Source organism: Acipenser ruthenus, chromosome 2 (genome assembly GCF_902713425.1).
Source record: "Acipenser ruthenus chromosome 2, fAciRut3.2 maternal haplotype, whole genome shotgun sequence".
NCBI lineage: Eukaryota > Metazoa > Chordata > Actinopteri > Acipenseriformes > Acipenseridae > Acipenser > Acipenser ruthenus.
In genome coordinates, this window is record NC_081190.1 from 52,583,270 (window position 1) to 52,606,546 (window position 23,277).

Sequence of the window (23,277 nt, forward strand, 5' to 3'; positions counted from 1 at the left end):
ATAAACCTGAAACAGAAAATATAATATCTTCATGTCAGCAAATTGTTTAACGTGAACTTTGCCGAGAAGAAAAAACAAATGTTTATCATATATCCTAGCTACCTACCCAACTTGCTTCAGCTAACCAACATTATTATTATTATTATTATTTTTTTTGGGGGGGGGGGTCAGAAATTCCCAAATTTGTCTCAGCTCAAGTCAGAGTCTTGAAAAAGCAGCAAACCAATTCAGGTTTCACTCATACACCATGCCTACGTGCTCCATTCTTCAGACCTTTTATAAACTTACAAACTCAGCTCTTGAGATGAGGAATTACTATCAAGGATATGCAAGCTATGCTACCAACAACTGAAGCCAGAAAGGATGGTCTCTTCCAGGTTGGTAATTTCATGGGCAATGGATGGGAATTGGATATTAGGAGACCATTTTCAAAAACTCAAAATTAACAAACTTACTTCAGAATTCTACAGTGAAAAACTGATTGCAGAAAACTCCATGACTTGTTAAAATCCAAATGTAGACTTTCTTCAGCTTACAATAACCTTTTCACTTATTATTTTTATTATTGACCATTTTGCTGCGTTTCAGCCCTTTATAATTATTTCACATTTTCAGGGCATTTTGGCAATGGCACGTGAGCAACACACAACCCTTAGTACATTTTAATTTCTTCTTGTTCTAAATTTCTTGAATGGAGCTGTTTGTTTTAAGGTACATTTTTACACAACAGTACTCACACATGTTTGGTCACTGTCAGTCCTGTTGCATGAAAGTGGGTTTACTGTATTTCACTTTCTGCTGGTGTTAATACAGCACCTCTGGACTTCCAGGCATTTGTACTCTATCAGATTGTAAACGTCTCTCACACTTCAGTTTAAAATAATTGATATACCTGCTTTTTTTTATGTTAGCGCATTCATAAATACCAACATGTTTTTAAAGGGAGAGGCAACATTTTGGGTTACAGGTGCCTAAACCCCAAAAGATTGTTGCAAAAAATAAATTTGTCGCATTTGCAACCATTTTAGTCGCAGTCTGAAGCTCCAATACTGTTACTAAACTGCTGTAGACAGTGATCACTTTCAGTAAATCCGTTGTTATTCTCTGGATTGGTTGTTAAAAGCATCTTGTTATGGATTTAAACATTTTTTTTTTTAGCATCAATGGACTTTGCTTTGACCCCCAACTGGCACATATCAAGACAGAGAACCTTATGAAATCTATTTTTTGAGTTTCTATAAGCATAAACTCATGTAAACAAATCCATTTTTAACTTTTTTTTTACCAATGTATTGATCCAGTGCTTTTTTGCCCTTTCATAATGGCAATGAATTAATACATCAGCTTCTTTGGAAAAACGGTGTATCGATGGCGAAAAATTAGGCCAAGCTTTAAAAAAAACATTATTGTAACAAGGTTTCATCTTAAAATCTGAAACATTTCACATTCACATTTCTAAATGCATAACAGTAAGGATCCAGGAAAGAACCATTCTTTCATTAATTTACATCTCTGGCCTAAACTTTTCTTTCCCTTTAAAACACATTTGTGCATTTCTGGACCTCAGGTCCAGTTAGCAGTTTGCCAACTGGACTAGTTTCTTCAGATTGTTAATATTGTTATTCTAGTCACGCATGTCACATTAGCAATCCTGGAGATACAATTGTGGTTGTTCCATTATTCAGAAACCAAAGGGTGACTTTCAAAGCATGTTCCAGTTTTCTCTAGAAGCATCAAACATTAAAAAATACATACTGTACACCTCAAACCATGGTTAATTAGGAACTAAACAGGCTTTTTGTAATATTGAGCCACCTCATCTCAAGTGTAATCACTGGTTTTGTGTAGTTTGTGCACAGACTGTTTTCAAAGCTTTAATGTGAAATGCTGTCAAGCGTAGGATACTCTTTTTTAAATTAGATTACATAATAAATGTTTGCAAGATGGGGGAGAGGGACTGGTCCTCTAGAAATCTAGACTAGTTCTTGCAACCTTTTTGTCACTACAGTTAATTGGCCCCCAGTTCTGGTGCACTTGTCCTATACTACTCTGCTAGCTTGCCAACAAGTCTTGACAACATAGAAAAGAACAGGCTTTGTGAAGAAAAAGAAAATCTGCATACTGTGACTGCTAAAATAAATTAACCCAATGTGGGCACAGACAAAAGCAAAAGCAGTACCACATTATAATACTGAAGTGAGGCCAATATGACTACATTACTGGGTCCCCTGACACTACCACTTCTCAATTTTTTTTTTTTATTTTTTTTTTTAAACTTTACCATGTTCTTGCTCTCAACCAGCTTTACATTCCTGAATTTGAACATGTTCTGAAGTTTAAAAACCAAGTATATTTCATTTCCAAGGCTTGGTTAATGTACTATTAACCAAATAACATCTTTGTGTGATGCAAAAAAAAAAGTCTATCACATTATCCAATATATTATAATACAACTCACGGTTTAACTTACTACTACAGTACTTAATACAGTTATTTGTAATAAGTAAATGTGGTTTTTATGTTACACCGATAGTAAAATTTACTGGTAAAGAATGTATACAAAGTATTTAAAGTAAACAATCAATGCAAGTTTTGTTAACACAAAATTCTCAAACACAAGAATCATTACGAGTTTTCAGTCAATTGTTCTGTTCTTAATTAGTTCAATTTTTGTCGCCGCGCGCGCCTGTAAATGCATCTCAGTCAAAAAAAAAAACTTAACATTCTACCTAAAGTGCCCACTTTTCTGTTAATAAACTGTGCCTTAGAAGTCAGAGGTACCTCCTCCAGATTAGAAACTATATGAACTATTAAACTCCATATCCCTGTCAGTTTCAGCCATACAACAGAGCTGAACAAATGTACGCTCAGCTGGAACCTTTCATAAACCTCTATGTATTCCAAAGTGATTTTCGGGAGGAGCTAGCTTTCTTATTTCCACCCACAACCTGCCTGAAGCCTCGACAGAGTTGGTTATCAAAATTTGAAGGGAAAATAAATAAATAAATAAATAAATAAATAAATAAAGTACATTCCGGCTGCTCCAGAAAAATCTAAACACCTTTACTTTAACCAGCGCAATCCTGTCCAAGGTGGCACTGCTTTATTTTCACCCACTACGGCGTTGCATAGCTTTTTGCAAATCCTCTGCATGTTTCACATGATGGGGAAAAAAATAGTAAATTTGATAGTAAATGTTAGCCAAATTGTTATATTTATGTTCATTTTTAACCTTCCATTGATGCAAACGCTTACATGTTGACGTGTTACATACTAATAAGCCTTTTGTTTTGTACATTCTGCTAGCTACATATCTGCGGGTATCTTCACTGAATCTCCACATCATGTTTTTCTATCTAATATAATAAACACAGAATGGATCACCATTGGGACTTGATGAAAATAAATCGTGTCAGTATTAATTTCAAACCATTAGCCATGGCTACATACATAAGCTTTAGCAATCATATCCTCTTTGAAAATGTAAGAAATGGAACCGGTAGTGGATTGCAGAAAATAAAAAATAAAAAACACTTTTTACTGTCTTTCCATAACTCAGATGAAGAACTGTAGCAATACAAAATACTGATGAAACAACGTGAGCCTTAAGGACGAAATCCCCCCCTAACATAACAATAAACAAACAACATAAAACTAAATCATTAAAACAAACACAAAAAAAAAAACATTTTGCCGCACACACGCCCCTTTGCACCGTAGCAGCGAATCCTTGCTGGTAAATTTTGACCACACACAGCACCCAAAATGAGAATTAAAAATTAATAAATGTAAATGCGTCGCTGTCTATTGGAAACTATTGCTGGACTAAATATTAATATATGTTCTTACCTTTGATGGGTCCTAAACAAGATGTTGCAGTTTCGTCTGTTGCCGAGTTATTTTCACTATTTCTCTAAGCCCAGCTGCTTTGAAAGCTTCCCCTCTCCTTTCCTCTATTCTCGGGATCGCTCCGCCTCCATGTCCGCTAACTGGGTGCGGCAGCGCTAGAGCAGCAATTCAATAATAGCGTACCTTATTGGATAGCAGAGTCTCAAAGACAAAGCATGCCAGCAAGAGAGATGTTGGTTGGGTTTGGTATGATTTACGCCGCTATGGTTTGTGAAGGATGGACAAGGGGGAGTATAGGGTGTTCACGACACGCAGACTTTCTTCATTCTGCGCAGCCAATGAATTTTCAGAATCTTTGCAGACTCTGCGCAGACTTAGCAAAGTCTCTCGTGAACGCACCCTTTAATTGTGTGTCTTCGCTGTGCATAACTGATAGAGTATGTTTGTGTCATAAAAAATACGTTGTGTGTTGCTGTTATTTCTTTGTGTGTAGACTGTATCTAGTCAAGAAGATAGTTTTGAGGTTTAAAATGTAGTGACTTTCAATAGTTAATCTAATAAACATCAAATCTAGTATCAATATGACCTTGATTAACACTGCAAATCTTCCATACAAATAATGATTGAGACTCAGAGTTGTAGCATTAACATAATATAATATCTTTATATAGCACCTTTCATAGTGGACCACCATCACAAAGTGCTTTACAAAGGTAGGCTGTGAACTGTGCATTATATGCAGAGTCACTTAAAATAGGACATTGATTTAACATGTCAACTGCAGAATGGAGCACAAGGAAGTTAAGTGACTTGCTCAGGGTCACAGTGAGTGGTAGAGGTGGGATTTTAACTGGTGACCTTGTGGTTAGAAGCCCAGGACTTTAACCACTGAACCACACTGCCTCCTTGACAAGTTTAACAATGTAGTTTTGTGACGTCAGAGTTACATTAATAAACAAGGTGCAGCAACTAACCTGATATTAATGTTGTTTAATGAAACATTCTTTTGTCTTGCCAAAAGCTGCACTGCTACTATTATTTAGCAGACTCCTTTATCCAAGGTGACTTACAGAGACTAGGGTGTGTGAACTATGCATCAGCTCCAGAGTCACTTACAACTACGTCTCACCCGAAAGACTGAGCACAAGGAGGTTAAGTGACTTGCTTAGGGTCACACAATGAGTGAGTGGCTGAGGTGGGATTTGAACCGGGGACCTCCTGATTACAAGCCCTTTTCTATAACCACTGGACCTTCAGACCTAGCCACTGAAGATGGTCTGTAACCATCACTGTGTTCTGTGCCAACTGCTCCTTCGACCGCTCAGACGAGCCAGTTGTCCAGATAGTTCAGCAGTCGGACGCCTTGAGCTCGCAAAGGAGCTAGAATGGCATCCATACATTTCAAAAAGGTTCGAGGAGCTAGTGACAGGCCGAATGGAAGGACACAAAACTCGTATACCCTGCTCTGAAATGCGAACCGCAGATACTTCCTGTGACTCGGGCAGATGGGAACGTAAAAGTACGCATCTGTCAGGTCCACGGTGGTGAACCAGTCGCCGTGTCGGACTGACTGGATGATGTGCCTTTGCGTAAGCAACCTGAACGATAACACCTGCAGGTATTTGAACAGTACTCACAGATCTAGAATAGGACGGAGCCCGCCGTCCTTCTTGGGCACCAGGAAGTATTTGGAATAGAACCCCTGGTCGATCAGAGCAGGGCCTACTTGTTGAATGGCACGCTTCCTGAGCACTGTCTGTATTTCTGCATTCAGAGCTGAGGACTGAACCAAGTCCTTCACTGCAGTTACCACCATTCCCCGAAAGGGGGTGGGGGTTTAACCGGAATTGAAGGGTATACTCGGTGAGTATGGTTTTGTGCACCCAGATGTCGTCGGTGCAATGTTGCCAGAACTGGAGCTGTGGAACAGTGTAGGGGTGGGTTAACAGCTGCCTGGAGTTTTCAGGGCTGTTCTGGCTGCGCTCGTTCGCGAGGGGCCTGGCCAGAGCCACAAGGGCGTGACTGATGCACCTGAAGGGGAGGTTTTATTACCCCGTGGTTGCGCCTGCTGCTGTGGCGGTGTCCTGCGCCACTGGTGTTCCTGTGGCCACTTCGGCTGGAAAGGCTTATTCGGCCACATCCTAGCCATTTGCTGAGATGCCTCACTTGCCTTGACAGAGCGTTGCAGCATCTCCTCCACTGCCGGGCCAAATGTGTGCCCCGGTGTGATTGGGGCATCTAGCAATGTGGCCTTGTCAGGCTCCTGCACTCTCGCCTGCGAGAGCCAGAGCTGCCTTCTGGCCACCACCAGAGACGCGATGCTCATGCCCTGAGCCCATGCATTCAGCTGGGCAAGCTTTACCAGAAGCTGAGCAACCGTCCCCAACTCGGTCCTGAGGGCTGCGGAAGGGCACTCAGGTAGATCTCTTATGAGTGCCGCTTGGTAGACCGTCAGCAGGCTGGCCACATTCGACAGCCTGGCCGCAGCATACCCCTTTTTAAGGTGCATCTCTGTGATCCTGCATTGCTTATTGGGGCATGCAGGATCCTTTGTCAGCCCTGATAATGTCAGCCTCGCCTACCCCCTGCATATTAAAGGCAGAGGCCTTGCAAGAAGTCACAGGGGCAGAGGCCAGAGCACCCAAGGTGAACTGCACCTCCTTAATAAAGTCCGGGAATGCAGGAAGCATCCTGGACTGATGGGGTTGGGCTGAAGGCGACTCAAACAGGGAGCGTCGCGGTAGCTCCACCACAGGCCACTCGATGCCCAAGTGCCGGGTTGCTCTCTCCACCACAGACCATGTCGGGTCATTGGTATCCAGCACCTCGAGCTCGATGTCCTGCTCAGAGTGCTGGGAGGCTACCTCAGCCTCTATACTCTCCTCTTCCAAAACATCAGATGCGTCTCTGGAGACCGCATCGACATCCCACACCCCTTGAGGTTGCATTGGAAGGACAGGGACCGGTGCCGGTAATGGAGGAGCCACTGGCTGGCTAGCAATGGGCCCGGTTGGATGTTCTGAGACCCGGGGCGCCACATTTGCCAAGGACATGAGAAGGGACTGCTGCCCTATCATGACCTCCATGAACTCCGACATCTTCAAAGTTAATTCCGCCACCCCCGATCTGTCTCTGTAACGCCTGTCCCAACGAGGGAAATGAGAGCGTCCCCTCCGACGAGGCGATCTGGAGTGTGATCTAGACTCCCGATGGGGGCGTACCCTACGAGGGGAGGGGCTGCGGGAGCGTTCCTGAGCGCGTCTAGTGGGGGACCTCTGACCAGCTATAAGCTGGGAGGACGGACTCCTGGAGAGCTGTAGCCGCACTGGCGGAGTCACCGATGGCGGGGCAGACAGGGTGTGAGGCAATACTGAGGAAAGGGAGTGGCCCCCAACCGCTTTCTTCTCCCTCTGGCGAAGAGTGCGTGTCTGAAATTTGCCACACAATGCGCAGAACGACCTGTCTGCCAAGGCAGACGCAGCGTGCTCTGGTCCCAGGAACGCCACACAGTCCTCGTGGGGGTCGTTCGCCGGCAACTTGGCCTGGAAATGTGATGCAACGGTGGAACCCAGACATGCTGAGACATCGGGGTGCGTGTACTGCGCCGATAGGCACCGAATGTCGAGCGCAAAGCGTTGAACGTCGTGGTGCGTGCACTGAACGTCGATGCAACGAGCGTCGAGGGAGTGTGCACCTAGCGCGAGCACCGAGGCGTCGAGCACCGAGGCGTCGAGCACCGAAGCGTCGAGCGCCAAGCGTCGATCGTCGAGCACCGAAGGTGCGTGTGTCGAGCGCCGAAGCGTCGAGCACCGAGCGTCGAGCACTGAAGGTGCGCGCGCTGAAGCACCAAGTCCCAAGCGCTGAAGGGCTAAACACCAAGCGCGGGAGCACTGCACGTAAGCACCGAGGCGCTGCACCAAAAAACGCCGAAGCGCTGAGCGCCGCAGTGCGAGTACCAAGCGTAGAGACGCTAACACGAGACGCCTAGGTGTCAGCTGACCCGCAGAGCGGAGAAGCTAGTGCTGGTACGGTGTCTGGTGCTGTGCAATACTTACCTTAGGTGCTTAAGGGAGTATGTGCTTGGTGGTCGTCTTTCTCAGTAGTGAAAAGGGATTTTTTTTTTTTTTTGGACGCTGCAGCAACACTATATGTAGTGATTAGGTGACGGGCACAGTACAGCAACCACGCGGCTAGGTTAGAACACACCGCAGTGGTAGTATATGGGAGACTGCAGTTCATGCTCACACACGCGGTCTAGCCAGAGGCAAGACCAAGGCTGCAGATACACGCATGGCCAAGGCCAACACAATGTGCATCCTTCACAGATATATACAAATATATACAATTTTATTTACAAAAACCCAAAAAACAATACAATAATAATTATAAAATAATTATTAATAATTAAATACAAGAAAGACGAAGATCACAAAATTAAACGAAACGCGATGCCGAAGCAAAGTGTGAAGGAAATATATAAATGTAAAATACAAAATATATAATCCTTAAAATATAATAATAATAATTACTCCGAAGAGTGTAACTGAAATAAACTTGGAGAAGGGGCAATAGCCAGCTTCTCAAGCCTAAGCTTAATGAGTACAATCACTTAACAAGCGCTATTTACCAACCGCTACCGTGCTGAAGACTAAAGAGGAAGTGAGTCTGCGCACTGCATATAGTAAGCTCCCAAGTGGGCTGGCAGCTCGCGCAGAGGCCTATCGGCAGCTTTGCTATAAAAGCTCAGCCAATCTGTACTGCCTGACGGTAATATCCCATACCTTGATGGTTATTTTCGACTTGAAAGGGAAACAGTTTTTCATTTAAATAATTTATTTTAAAGTATATATGTACATATATACTGTATATATATGGATGTTTACCATGTTAAGGCCAATGCTTTCAGTTTTGAGCATTCTGTCATGGTTTTTTCTTGGCTTTTATAATGCCTAATTAGCAACATAAATTGAAGGGTGGAAGGGTGTGGGTATTCACTGACACAGGAGAGAGAAGTTGTAGTTAAAATACCGCACAGGTGCTCAATTTTATTTTGTTTAATCTTATGATTTGTACTGATTTATTTTAAACCCACAGAGGGCGCTGTTGTCCGTGGTCTGGCTACCAACTATGGTATCCAGAACCTACGGGGTACAGTTCAGCTGCACTCACAGGTGCTCAAAAATAATGAAAACGAAAAGGCAAAAAGAAAAAGGGAAAATAAAACACAGTAATCAAAACTCCAAAATAAAGGTGCTGCACTTTGCAGCGTGAATTTCCCCAGTCGCTGCTACTCATACGACTTGGGTCTCCGTCCTACTCTCTGCTGTTCCTCAGCTAGATTTCTAAAAATACTATCGGAGTCTGCCCAAGGATTCCCCACTTTCTCTCTATCTCTTTCAATTATTTCCTTCAAGATTCTTTGTGGAAGTTTTTCTCCCGTCTGTCCACTGGTCTTGCCGAGCAGCGTAACCGCTTGTTCGTTGTACAGATCTAAATGGGTAGAGCTGAGCAAACAGCAAAATATTAATTTATAGGACCAGCAATCTCACTAAAACCCGCCTCCCAGCCACTCAGAGAGGGGTAAAGCGCACACACCCTCTTCCCCACCTCTCCGTGTCACCGCCATGACTGGCAGGCAGATCCCATGGGACTGCCGCCCTCTTCCTGCAGCATCGTGCATTCGTCAGACGGCCAGTCCAGGTCTCTCCCTGTTACAAGGTTAAACTAGTTTTTATTTGAATTAATAGTCTGATTAATAATTTAAAATGAATACAATGCTATATTAGCTTAAATCAGTCTTATACTAAGTGTTTTGTTCTCGATTTGAATAGGAGTGCTCATTGCAATGTTTAAGATTGTCATTTGTTACATTTTAGTCCATGTCTTTAGTCAAAAACATGGATACATTGTTATTCCTGAAACATGATGGTGCAATTACAACAGACAATCTGAAGTTTAAACCTGAGGTTTAAATCCAGTTTAAACCTGAATCACAAATCTGATTCAGATTGTCCTTTGCAATTGCACCGATAAGTAATGGTATTCTTTATTATTTTTGTCAGTAATGATTTGCCTGTTGGGAATGCAGAGCCCATAGTGCACTGATTGCATATGTACAATTAATAATATAAAAAGCAATACAATCTGTGATTAAACTACAGTTTTAAGATTATAATAATGTGGTGTGCCTCAGAATAATTTCAAGTGCCAGATTATATAATGTGGTGTGCCTCAGAATCATTTCAAGTGCCATATTATATAATGTGGTGTGCCTCAGAATAATTTCAAGTGCCCGGGTGTGCCTTCCCTAAAAAAAAGGTTGAAAACCACTGCAATAGATGATGGAATCTAAGAATTGCGGGGATCACAGAAGATAACGCGAAGACGTCAAAAAAAGTATCATTGACCTCTGTTCTCAAATTTCCCCCGCCATAGCCGATAAATTAAATGACTCTGTTGATGTTGTATTTGTACACAGACTAAGACCAAAGAAACCTACTGGGCAACCAAGAAGAGGCCAGGGACAGACAGGTGAGGCGCGACACGCAAGGCATTTTGCCGCCTGTATCGCTGGCATTGCTTTCACATGGTGTTGGACAGATCAGCGAGGGACTATACCACTAGGCCCGCGGTGCCGCTGTGCAGTACCGCTTAAACAGAAACCAGAGCGTTTTTTTTCTGACTGCCGCTGGGTATCGTCGGTGGATTAACCAATCACAGCCAAGTGCTGACAGCACGTGCTTGTCAGGAAAAATCATGAATTAAACTGTTGTCTACAGAGCTGTCCAAGCATCCTAAAGTGTTTGATCACTCCCATATTTCAAACAAGGACAAGCAAGTCAGTATAACATTTTTATACATCGCCGCTGATAAGCATCCTTCCTGTAGCCAATTTGATACTGTTGTCTTTTTTATATTTTCTAACAAAGTAGGCTACTTGCTGTCAGCAACATATTGTATGTTTCTTTGCTAAGATCAGATTGCTCATTTCATACACCTGCATATAAATGACAGAAAAACAACTTTGAAAAACAAACTAGTGTTTTTATTTAGTAATTTCAATATGTCAATGTAACAATTATAATGTTACGTTGACATATTGAAATTACATATCGCTTTGTAGTTTTCCAAAAATTGAAAAATGTGACATTTCAAAATCTAACATCAAATACTGTACTACAACTGTAGACTTTTGAGATACTATTTTGTAGTTTCTTAGATTGCATGACGTTAAATAAAAATTCCCAGTGCCGCCGCGCCACACCTGTCTGTCATTGTCAATTTATACCGCGTACCTGCCGTGATCAGATTTGGAGTGTCTCTAAATATAGCCCCTTTCTCAAGGACGAGAGACTTACATATTTTGACGACTTAACTTTGGAAGACAAAGAACTTCGACAGAAACTGTGACCTTTAGTTGAAAAAGCTAGGAAGGATGGCAAAAGAGCTGGCTTGTGAGGACGCTTTGCTTTTATTGAAGGGAAGCACACCTCCGACTCAGATGTCCTTGTCTCATTGTGCCTACCTTTTTAAGTGGAAGAGAAAAGAAGAGGAAGAGAAGAAGGAAGGAAGGATTCATAATTGTTTTATTATTATCATTATTATTTAGTTATGTTTAGTTATTTCTAATTCTTAATATGTCCAGAAAATAACACTATTATTTTAGAATATGTAAGCTTTAAGCATTAATAGTATCATCAATAAAGGCTATTATTATTATTATTATTATTATTATTATTATTATTATTATTATTATTATTATGGTTATGAGGTTTCTGTTGAATACTAATACTCTTGGGGTAATTTATGGCACTTTCCTAAGAGTTATTAAGGTATAGTCTAGTTATTATATTTGCATATTACGTATTGTGTAATTACATCTGTATTGTACTATTCTTTTTGCAAATTTCTCTTGTGTATCTTTAAATGTTAGGGATATCCAGGATTTAACTAAAAGGAAAGCTTTTTTTTCTAAGTCAAGGAAAGCCAACTTCTTATGTGCTGCAACTTTAATCTTACACATGTCTGGAGATTTTTCAACGAGGATCATATATCCTTTACTTGGTCGAACTAGTCTGGCTCTGCTAAATCCAGAATTGGTCTGGTCAGTGACAAACAATTTAATAACATATACTGGTAAGATATAGATTACCCCCCCCCTTACTGATCAAAAGTTGTCCCATAAATATAATCCTGGTTATTGGAAATGAAACTGCTCTCTACTTGATAATGAAGAATTTTCTAAACAAATAGATATGATTTGGGTTCTTAATTCTGAAGATTCTCTCTATCCCACCAGCAAATGTGAATAATTCAAATTTAATACTAGGCTTACAGCTCTCAAATTGAGTAAGCATTTAACTAACCTTTCTTAACAAAGATAACTTGTTCTTTGTAAAGAAATAAGTAACTTAGCATAACTAACTTTCCCTTCTGAGGATGAAAATCATATTCCACAGATTAATGAAGAATTTGAAACTATTTGTGATAGTCCCCTTTCGTTGATTAAATTGGAACAAGCAATTCAATCTTTGGCGAAAGGGAAAGCACCAGACCCGGATGGCCTCCAAACTGAATTTTTTTATTAAATTCTGGGATCACATTAGAGATATGTTTTTTGCTGTAGCAAAGGAAACTCTAGAGTTAGGTATTCTCCCCTCTCAATGAGACAAGGTCTTATTACATTAATTCCTAAATCTGGCAAGGATTCCATGTTGCTAGATAACTGGAGACCTGTTACGCTTATCAATGTAGATAATAAAATCATTGCATCAGCATTCGCAAATAGACTTATAGTTGGTTTAAATTAAATAATTTCAGACTCTTAATCTTGATTTACGAAGGGTTGCCATATATCCAATAATATCAGACTTGTGACAGATCTTTTATTATTATTATTTGTTTATTTAGCAGACACCTTTATCCAAGGTGACTTACAGAGGGTGTGTGAACTATGCATCAGTAGTAGAATCACTTACAACTACGTCTCACCCGAATGACGGAGCACAAGGAGGTTAAGTGACTTGCTCAGGGTCACACAATGAGTCAGTGGCTGAGGTGGGATTTGAACCGGGGACCTTCTGGTTACAAGCTCATTTCTTTTCATTCTTCTTTACAAAACTGTTCAAGCTCTATCAAGTTCCTTGGGGAGCGTTGATGGACAGCAATCTTCAAGTCATGCCACAAATTTTCGATTGGATTTAGGTCGGGCTCTGACTGGACCACTCAAGGACATTTACATTTTTGTTCCTTAGCCACTCCAGTGTAGCTTTGGCTCTGTGCTTTGGGTCATTGTCATGCTGAAAGGTGAACTTCCATCCCAGTTTCAGCTTTCTTGCAGATGGCAGCAGGTTTTTCTCAAGGACTTCTCTGTACTTTGGTCCATTCATTTTCCCTTCTATCCTGACAAGTGCCCCAGTCCCTGCCAATGGGAAGCATCCTCATAACATGATGCTGCCACCACCATGCTTCACAGTAGGGATGGTGTTCTTTGGGTGATGTGCTGTGTTTGGTTTGCGCCAAACATAACGCTTTGCATTTAGGCCAAAATTTCAATTTTAGTTTCATCAGACCACAAAACCGTTTGCCACATGGCTACAGAATCTCCTGAGTGTTTTTTTGCATACTTCAAACAGGATTCGAGGTGGGCTTTCTTGAGTAATGGCTTCCTTCTTGCCACCCTACTATACAGGCCAGATTTGTGGAGTGCTTGGGATATTGTTGTCACATGCACACTTTTACCAGTCTTGGCCATAAAAGCCTGTAGCTCTTGCAAAGTTGCCATTGGCCTCTTGGTAGCCTCTCTGATCAGTCTCCTTCTTGCTCGGTCATCCAGTTTGGAGGGACGGCCTGATCTAGGCAGGGTCTTGGTGGTGTCATACACCTTCCACTTCTTAATAATTGTCTTGGCCGTGCTCCAAGGGATATTCAAGGGCTTTGATATTTTTTTATACCCATCCCCTGATCTGTGCCTTTCAACAACTTTGTCCCGGAGTTCTTTTGAAAACGCCTTGGTGCTCATGGTTGAGTCTTTCCTTTGAAATGCACTACCCATGAGAGGGAACCTACAGGAACTGCTGAATTTATCCTGAAATCATGTGAATCACTACAATTTAGCACAGGTGGAGGCCACTTAACTTGGTGTGTGATTTTGAAGGCGATTGGTTACACCTGAGCTAATTTAGGATTGCTATTACAAGGGGGGTGGACACTTATCCAACCAAGCTATTTCAGTTTTTATTTTTAATTAATTTTCTACAAATTTCTATTTTTTTTCACTTGGAAGTTGTGGGTTAGGGTGTGTAGATAAATGAAATAAAAAAGGCAACAAAAGGTGGAATTTTTTAAAGGGGGTGTAGACTTTCTATAGGCACTGTATCTATCTATCTATCTATCTATCTATCTATCTATCTATCTATCTATCTATCTATCTATAGCGATCTTCTAGGGATTATATAGAAATAGCACAATCATTATATAGAAATAGCACAATCATTCCAAAACATACGACACCTACTCACGATAGTATTAGAAAATACCAAGGAGGATCACATGAATTATTTTTCTGAATGTAATTAGTTGTTGTGGTTAAGTAAAAACACACAAGTAAAATGTATCAATTGTACACTTATTTATGAAACAACTAAATACTACTACTACCAACAAATAATCAAATAAATAAATAATTAGAAACACATACGTTGTGTAACAATATAGGTATATTTACCATGTTGATTGTGGTGTTGCTTGATTGCAGGTTGACTGCAGCAATTTGTCCCAAGAAACCACAGAAAACTTTATTTAGAAAAGCATGTATTTAAGGTATTCTAAAAGGTCACCTAAATCACAATGCAGGAGACACATATTTCAGTGACATTTAATCAAATATATTAGGGTTATTGAAACTGAAAAAATGGACTTGTCGTATAAAAAATAATGTGATATCTTGTAACAATTGTAAGTCTGCTAAGAAATAAATAAATACATAATAATAATAATAATAATAATAATAATAATAATAATAATAATAATAATACTTAACATTGAATGTAAGACTCATTTAATTCATTCATTTAATTACTTTGGAGTAGGATTGCGGATAATTGTTCCCGGAAAGGTAATTGTGTACTTCAAGCAATCTATCATCCGTGGCTATCTGTGCTTTAAAAAACAGAAACATAATTTATAATACAAGAGACCAGTGGCGGACATAGTGGTAGGCAACTGTAGGCATTGCCTACCAAATTATTTCACTTACCTACCAATTTCCCAGGGTGTTCAAAATGTTTGAAAGCGAGTGCACACACTGAAAGCATCTTGCAAGCGCTGCTGACTGCTGCTCTGCTCGCTCCCATTGTATTGCCAACCAGCCACGTCTTTTTTTACAATGAACTGCACCTACTTGAGTCATAGAATGGTAATGATGGGCATTCTATGATATTTCCATGGATGTGGAAATACTCGAGGAGTCTAGTGTCATTATGCATGTTGTATAATAACAACTAGCACCCCCCCCCCCATTCGCCACTGCAAGAGACACCCTTTCTTAATAGTCCATGAGCCAGGGGGTGGTCGGTACCACCCGGGGGGACAAAGGTTCATTATGATTTTTGGCAAGATTTGGATCCTTAGAGATAGAAAATAGGTGATAGCAGTGCATAACTCTTTGCCTTCTCTGTGTTAGTACCACATTTTCAACCATACCCCTGAATTTGCCAGTAGCTAGATTTCTTCAATTGTGCTGCAGGAACTCTATAAAATTAAGAGCTAAGCTAGTCAAGCACCTGCACTTGCCAGTGTAACAAACAGCATTCCGTTATCTTCACAAGTTTGCCATTGGCAGCCGCTCTGTTTTACCTTATCTTAAATTATTTATTTCTTAACAGACACCCTTATCCAGGGTGACTTACAATTGTTACAAGCTATCACATAATACATTATTTCACATTATACAGATATCACATTATTTTTTACACACAATTACCCATTTATACAGGTGGGTTTTTACTGGAGCAATGTAGGTAAAGTACCTTGCTCAAGGGTACAGCAGCAGTGTTCCCCACCTGGGATTAAACCAACAACCCTCTGGTCAAGAGTCCAGCGCCCTAACCACTACTCCACACTGCTCCGAACACTTGTTTTTATACTAAAAACTAAGCTGAAAGTTAATCTAAATATCTAAACAACTTTATAAGATGTTAGTGCACTTCTATATTGAGTAATGTATCATTTTATCTTATACAAATATCTCTTATATACTATTTGCTTGTTTAAAATGACAAAAGTTAATCTTGACGTTTTGAATAGGTGTTTATCATCTAGGGAACATCAACGCATGAAAAATGAATCTAGGCCACACAGCTACGAGGTGATGAAAGGCTTTGCAAATGTGCAGTCAGCAATGGCGATGCAAAGATTTTAGCAGTTACTAGAAGGGACATAGTGGCTGCAGAGGCCCATTAGCATGCATCATGCTATAAGAACTAAACAGGGGTTAAAACAAAAGCTGAAGAAAATGCAGAGAACATCCAATCTGATGCTCACTACAAAAAAATGGAAAATGAAGCCTATGACGACTTGTTTCAGTACATTAGAACTGCTATCATTCCTAACCAAGAGGTTGTCCAGGTCTAGAGAGGTCCAGGGACTGAAAGAATTAACCAAGAAGCATGTCCGTAGAAAACTGGAATCTGAGCTAGGAAACAGCCTTCATATCTTCCCAGACAACAAAAGGAAATTATTGGCTGTACCTGGATACTGTCATATTGCAGGATGTTGTCAGAGAAAACCAGAATTTGAAAAGAAAACTTGCAATTTGGAAAATCAAGTCAACAAACATCAACAAGATCACTGATCAGACATCACCACACTTAAGAGCAATGACAAGAAAATAAATGAAAACACCATGGCCTTATCATCCCTCTGATGTTGATCAAGAATCCTTCACTATGCCAGATTATCTTCAAAAGTTCCTGCAGGATCTTCTGACAGGTGATGCAGAGCACAAGAAGCCCTCCCAAAGAGTCAACATGCTGATGCAATCTTTTAGTCAGAACATTAAATGCAGAAATGAATGATTGTACCTTGTTATGGTGGCTCAAATTCTGGAGGTGGACTTGCGCAGTTTGTGATGGTAGCCCATTTCGAGGGGAGGTTCAGATTTTCAGAACACCGGCCCTGATAATAGCCAGTGCATTTTTAACTAATTAAGATGTTAAGAGTCTTCAGTGTTTCAGTGAATAATGTGTGTTTAAAATATAGATGGCAAGCAATAATGTATTCCAAATAATTTATTACAAGAATATAATGAATTGTATATACAATACCAACAATTGTAAATAATCAAACAGTTTAATGGCAATAACACATACGTTAGTCAGACCTATTAACACGTTCTATATACATTTATAAATTATAATATACAATTTCAGTAATTACATTTAGATATATAAAAGTACATTCACTAGATATGTCCCAAATGTCCAGTTTTTAAATAAACCAAATGTTGTTGTAAATGGGTATTTTTTTATTTTAAATAATGATGTCTAGTACTACACTTGGTTAAAGAAACCTTTGTTTGATATCAATGCTTTCATTTCACCTGGAGGGTGAAATTCTCCCCACCACTTCAATGGCTTCTTTCCTGTCAATAAACAATGAGATATTTCTCCTATTGACCAACATTCTTTCAGCCACTAACATGCTTTGACCAAGAAGAAACTGCTGAGGTAAAATGACTCAGGAAGTATATTTATTGTGAAAAGGCAGAGAAAATTGAAACTTGAAAGTAACAACACATCATATTTCATAAAACATGTGTTTCTTTCAAAACTGCACATTTGAGACATGTAGCTAATGGAAGTTAAAATAGGCAAGATTTATAGAATTATGTTGTAAGATACAATTACTTTAAGGTAACTGCAAGATACTTCTTTAAGTTTTAGGATTCATATTCCCAAGTACAATCATAGTAATAAATATATTCTTCTTCAGAATTGTGTCTTGAATTCTTTACTGCACACGTCTGATCCAAAAGACAACATCTCAAAAAAGTACAATGCCAATTACCACCATGCTGAAACCTGTGAAACCAGTACAGTGCCTCCTAATGCCATTCCGAGTCTCGGCAAGGAGCGTGCCTCTAATAAAATACAGTACCAGCACCACTGGTGTTTTCTTCAATCCTAACACTGACTAGGCTCAACTATGGCAGGGTTTCCATGAAAAGTCTCACCTTTTTCTCACGCTATTTTGACAGTGCTTATCAGGTTGTTTGTTTTTCCATGTAGTTTTCTTTTAGGGAGAGAAATTCTCCTTCCAAATGCAAATGACCGAATTAACATTAAAATACAAGAGGGTATATTTAAATGTGTCTGTATGAGTTCCAGTTTGGCCTTGCGAGACGACCAATATCTTACAGCTTTCTTAAACTGGGTTTACAATAAGTTTTTAGGTCGTGTTGAAGAACCGCAAATGCAGCCTGCCCCAAAAATACCAACATTCCATAAGAAAGTGCTGTGTACTATCCATGTATTATTTGCTAAACATTTTTTAACTGCATATATATATTTATTATTAACCTATTATACACGTAAATATATAATATGTACAAGTTTTCCTACAGAACCGTAGTTTCGGCAATTCTGATCCTTATGGTAGTCTACGAACAGAGCTAAAATACAGCACTTTAGGTTATTGATATAAAAATTATCCAACCAAAAGCTTTAGTACAGTACATATTCAAAGTAATGATAGTAAATCTACAAGAGGCTACCCTACTCACCCAGATTTTCCTCTACATAATATTCTTATAATAATAATAATAATAATAATAATAATAATAATAATAATAAATACTTATATCTGAATGCCGCAGGGACAGTGCAAGGCCAGTAGGATGTGCTTATAGATTTTTTTTTTTTTTTTTTGTATCGTTGTTGTTATTGGGGATCCAGTATACTGGTAGTCTACACGAGTTCATGGAACATTTTTTTTTCATGTTTTCGTTCATCTAAAACAAATCTTGCTCAATGAATTAGGTTTAAGAGATTTTACTTCAACTCTATAGGTGGTTGCTCAAGCCTGGTGCTGTCGGTAGCCCGCAGCAGTAATAGAGGAGGCCACTAGCACCAAGTCACAGCTATGCTAATTTAATACATTTTGGGGTACAAGCGTGACTTTGTTTGTCCTTGGTAGTAGGTACTTATGATAGATGCTATTTAAGGCTAGTGTACAATGAATTGCATCTTATTGCTAAGGGACAGAAAATCTAAGCTGAAAGCAACCATCTATCTGATGACCAAAAACAAAGTGTAAAGGATGAAAATATATATTTCTGTGCTTTTCAAAGGGCCTCTTTCTGTCTCTCTTTCTTTATTGCAAATGGCTACATTTTTTTTATAACCTTGCTTATAAAACAACTAAACTAGTATAAAGCACTATCGTGTTATGGCAATAATTTGAAACATTGAATAAATTGTGTCACATAAAAAAAAAATACAGAATAAAGAGGTCTCTTAACCCCTCGTACTATATGCTTATTTTTTTTCTTATTTGGTCAAAGAAGCTTGCCTGGGCTACTTCCAGCAGCTCTCAGATAATAAAGAATGGCTTGGTACAGCCCTTAGTTATAGTAGATGTTGTGTGATGTCATGTCACAAATGGGATCTTCGCTGTTGAAGTCTCGTGAACATAAGCTACGGCTTTCGGACATGTTTCCATGCAAAAAAAAAACTTAGTTTTGGGTCATTTTGCTTGGCTTTTTAGTGTGAGAAGGTGATTTACTCACCTTTTTAAGTCATGCCACGTTTTTGCCGTACACTATAGCTTGAGGAATGTGCGTGGTGTGTGTGCTACGTCACATTCTCATGACAATGGAGAGAGAATCTGGATTTTCTAAACTGCATGGAAACCCTGCCTATGTTTATCTTCTGAAATTAGACAACATCAGACATCCAGTCTACAGCAAATGTTATAGACATGTATGTGTGCACAACTTTTTTATAAGGCTGGCTTCATATACCCCATTTAGCACAAATCCTGAACAACCTTACCTAAAGTAAAATGAGGTAGTCCAAGAAAAATGCTAATCAGGGTCTTTGAATCCAACCGATAATACTTAATTGACATTTTGGTTTAATATAACACACCGACCATGTCCAATTCAGCTTGGAGAAAGCAAAGAGTTCAGCATTATCTGAACATGAGAACTTGGTGTGTTTAAATAATTGTCAGTAGATTTGTTTGTAAATACATTTTTTTTACTAACCTCTAATATTGAAAAAACTGGCATAATATTAGTGAGTACATGTATTACTAAAACACACTGAAGGACCCACAGGAGGAACACTTTTTAGACAAAAAAAAAAAATCACATTTCGATCAGTCACAAATTTAACCTTAAGGGAGGTGTGAAATATTCAGGTTTTCAGCACAGCCCACATGTCATCTTTCTGCTGGAACAATAATTCCTTCATCGGAATACTACCAGTACCCCATTATAAACCATAGCGGCATTGTTGTAGCATCATTTACATAATTCAGATACAATGCTTTAAACCTGAGACACAGACCAGAACATTGTTTATTAGGAGCAACTAGTGGCACTCTGTGTCATGATAATGACAAGAAAGAGGGGCCAACAGACTTTTCCATACCCTATCAAATACTGCTTACTGGCTGAGTTTCCACTAAAAAACAAGTTGACATCCCAGCTGCTCCCTCCTGAAAGTCAGCATCCAGGGTGACATCGATTTAACCTTCTTCTGAGAGCTTGGTTAGACATCGTCTTTGATCTGCAGCATTGTCACAAACTGTATCACCTCAGTACCGGACAGCCATACGGTTTCTGAAGACGGAGTGTTTCGTGGCTGGGTAGAACATGGCTGTAGTAGTGATCAACCAATCCTTCAAATGAAGGGAATGTCAGGTCATTTTCTAGAAAGACCCTGGAGTTCTAAATAAGGGAAAGATTGGATTTACAATTAGCTTCAGATTAATTTTAGGTTTTCTACATTTTTTTTAACATTTGTCATTTTTTTTTTTTTTTTTTTGTATGACCTGTGTGTAATATTGTGCTTTGTTATCCTTGTATTTTAAGATTTGGGAAAGCAAAGAATATGTTTGTTTTATTGTTTGCATTTGTTTTTTTAAAGCAGTCTTGTTCATTTCTATCTGCATCAGACCAAATTGATTTCAATTTCTGTCAGCCTCAATTAGAATTGCCAGCAGTTTGTGTGAAATAAGACTTGCTACAATAAGTCATTCCAGGTTTTACAGTGTCTGAGAATTTCCTCTTTTAACTAAGAGGAACTCTAACTAACTAAATTCATAGTAAACCCTGGCTTATTTGCATTCTAGTCTTTAAGCACTATTAGATATATACAAACGTGTTTTCATAGTGGACCATATCCTAGGTCTAAAACATCAAAATATCACAGATAGGACTTCATAGTACATTTAGTTTTCCTTAAAACAAGAGATATGCCATTTCACCCTATTCAAGAACATAAATAGTGCAGATCTTAAAAGCCTACAGATATTTTTAGCATTTTAATAAAACCAGAGAACTGAATATTACACTGACCTTTTCAAAGATTCTGTAGTTCCTTGTTTTATGTGTAGTTGCATCCCATACAACTAAGACCTGAAGAAGAAGAAGAAGAAGAAGAAGAAGAAGAAGAAGAAGAAGAAGAAGAAGAAGCATGTTATAGGGATATAGAACTTGACTTACAGGTTGTATTATATCACAACTTGAAATATAGTGTTTGATTAAAAAAATCATATAAATAATAGTCATCACTTTTGCTCCTTGTCTTGGATACAGACATCGACAAAGATCAGCCCTCTATCTAAGTGTGGAGCAGCAGCAGCTTTTTTTATAGTACAGAATACATATTTGCACTGTTACAGCACTGTGTGTGTTTAACAGCAAATAATTATACATATAAAAATAAAAAGCAGAATGTAATTTGAATATTAACAATGTAAGCTTCTGCAATAACTGTAAAGGATAGCAGCACAAAAAAGAAGGTATGTAGGAGTGTGTTGCACTGCATTAACATAATAAGGAACGCTGTCATCCCAAACAAAAGGTTACCACAGGACAGGGGAGCCTTGCCTCCTCACTTTTTAACATAACTGTACCTTTGTTGTCCTGGTTGTTGAATTCCTTATACAGTACAATCCATCCTGTGGATTACCTCTTAGATCAGTGTCTTTAAATAACCTATAATCATAAACAAATGTCAGCCACTTCATGTAGTAGATAAGCTTGAAATACAGTAGACTGTTATCCCTTAATGTACCACCAGAGGGCAGTTTTGTTTTAATAATTTTGCTGTGTTTTTTTTTTATTCTGCCCTTTGTGTAATGCCTCTGCTAAATGAGACAATAAGCTGTATGTTAGTGTGATAATGCCTGACCTCCTTTTCTTTCCCTCCTCCTCCCCCTCCTCTGATCTCTCCATCTCTGTTCCTCTGGAATCTACCACACTCTCTCCCTCTTCCTCAGCTAAGAACCTTGGAGTCACCCTGGACCCCTGCCTCTCTTATTCCCAGCACATCTCCACTCTGGCACGCACTTGGCGATTCTTCCTGAGCAACATCCGAAGAATCCGACCCTTCCTCACCAACTATGCCACCCAGCTCCTGGTCCAGGCCCTGGTACTCTCCCGCCTAGACTACTGCAACTCCCTCCTGGCTGGCCTCCCTGCTTTATTTTGCTCTTATCAGCCCCTATTTTACTGCATTTAATCCTGTACTTCAGAATACTGTAATCTGCCAAGTTTTTAACCTGTAGTACTTTGTATTTAATCATATCCTGATGTAACTATCACTATTTAATCATATCCTGATGTAACTATCACTATTACCTGCTGTATTATTGAATTGTGGTTTGTCAAACTTGTACTTTACTTGAACAAAAGTTATTGTATTTCTTGCTCTTATTGTATTACTTGTATTGTAATGCTTGAAATGTTTTTGCTTACGATTGTAAGTTGCCCTGGATAAGGGCGTCTGCTAAGAAATAAATAATAATAATATAAAGAGTGTTTTGCAATGACATTTTTAACATTTTATCTAAAACAAAAATATATTCAGCACAATTAATAATGTTGCTTCTAAAAAGTTTATTAAAATGTATTTTAAAGCAAACAAAAACTGCACAGTACAAAGATACATTTGTGCTACTGTAGATTGCTACAAATTCATAAAATAATAATAATAATAATAATAATAATAAAGTGTACAATTTCAAACTAATGAAAAAGTACAGAATGAGATAAAAAAAAAAGCTTAGAAAATGAGAATCTCTGCTATTGAGGGATATACTGTATAAACTACAGTACATTAGTCAAAAATCCCTGGGACAAAGATTGAAGGTGTTGATGTTTCTTTTTTATTTGAGCAATAGTCAAGAAATAGTACC

At 39.1% G+C, this 23,277-nt stretch overlaps 2 protein-coding genes across 14 annotated transcripts in view; both read right to left on the reverse strand.

Annotated features, from left to right (window-relative positions):
* Positions 1–4,072, reverse strand: part of LOC117409569 (alpha-adducin-like) — a 93,252-nt gene extending 89,180 nt beyond the window's left edge. For 4 of the 11 annotated variants that reach the window (XM_058996914.1, XM_058996942.1, XM_058996952.1 and 1 more), the window contains exon 1: positions 3,850–4,068. The gene's annotated coding sequence lies outside the window, so the exon portion shown is untranslated. Of the gene's footprint in view, positions 1–3,849 lie in introns of all 11 variants that reach the window. The other 7 variants (XM_058996909.1, XM_058996964.1, XM_058996924.1 and 4 more) reach the window with 5 other exon arrangements.
* Positions 4,073–19,596: 15,524 nt separating this feature from the next.
* The window catches only part of sh3bp2 (SH3-domain binding protein 2), a 37,705-nt gene continuing 34,024 nt past the window's right edge, over positions 19,597–23,277 (reverse strand). For all 3 annotated transcript variants that reach the window (XM_058996989.1, XM_058996978.1, XM_058996984.1), the window contains exons 11-13: positions 21,994–22,075; positions 21,434–21,493; positions 19,597–20,803 (exon numbers count right to left, since the gene is read on the reverse strand). In XM_058996989.1, the coding sequence (XP_058852972.1) occupies positions 20,666–20,803; positions 21,434–21,493; positions 21,994–22,075 (280 nt within the window). In that variant the 3' untranslated portion in view covers positions 19,597–20,665. The remainder of the gene's footprint in view (positions 20,804–21,433; positions 21,494–21,993; positions 22,076–23,277) is intronic.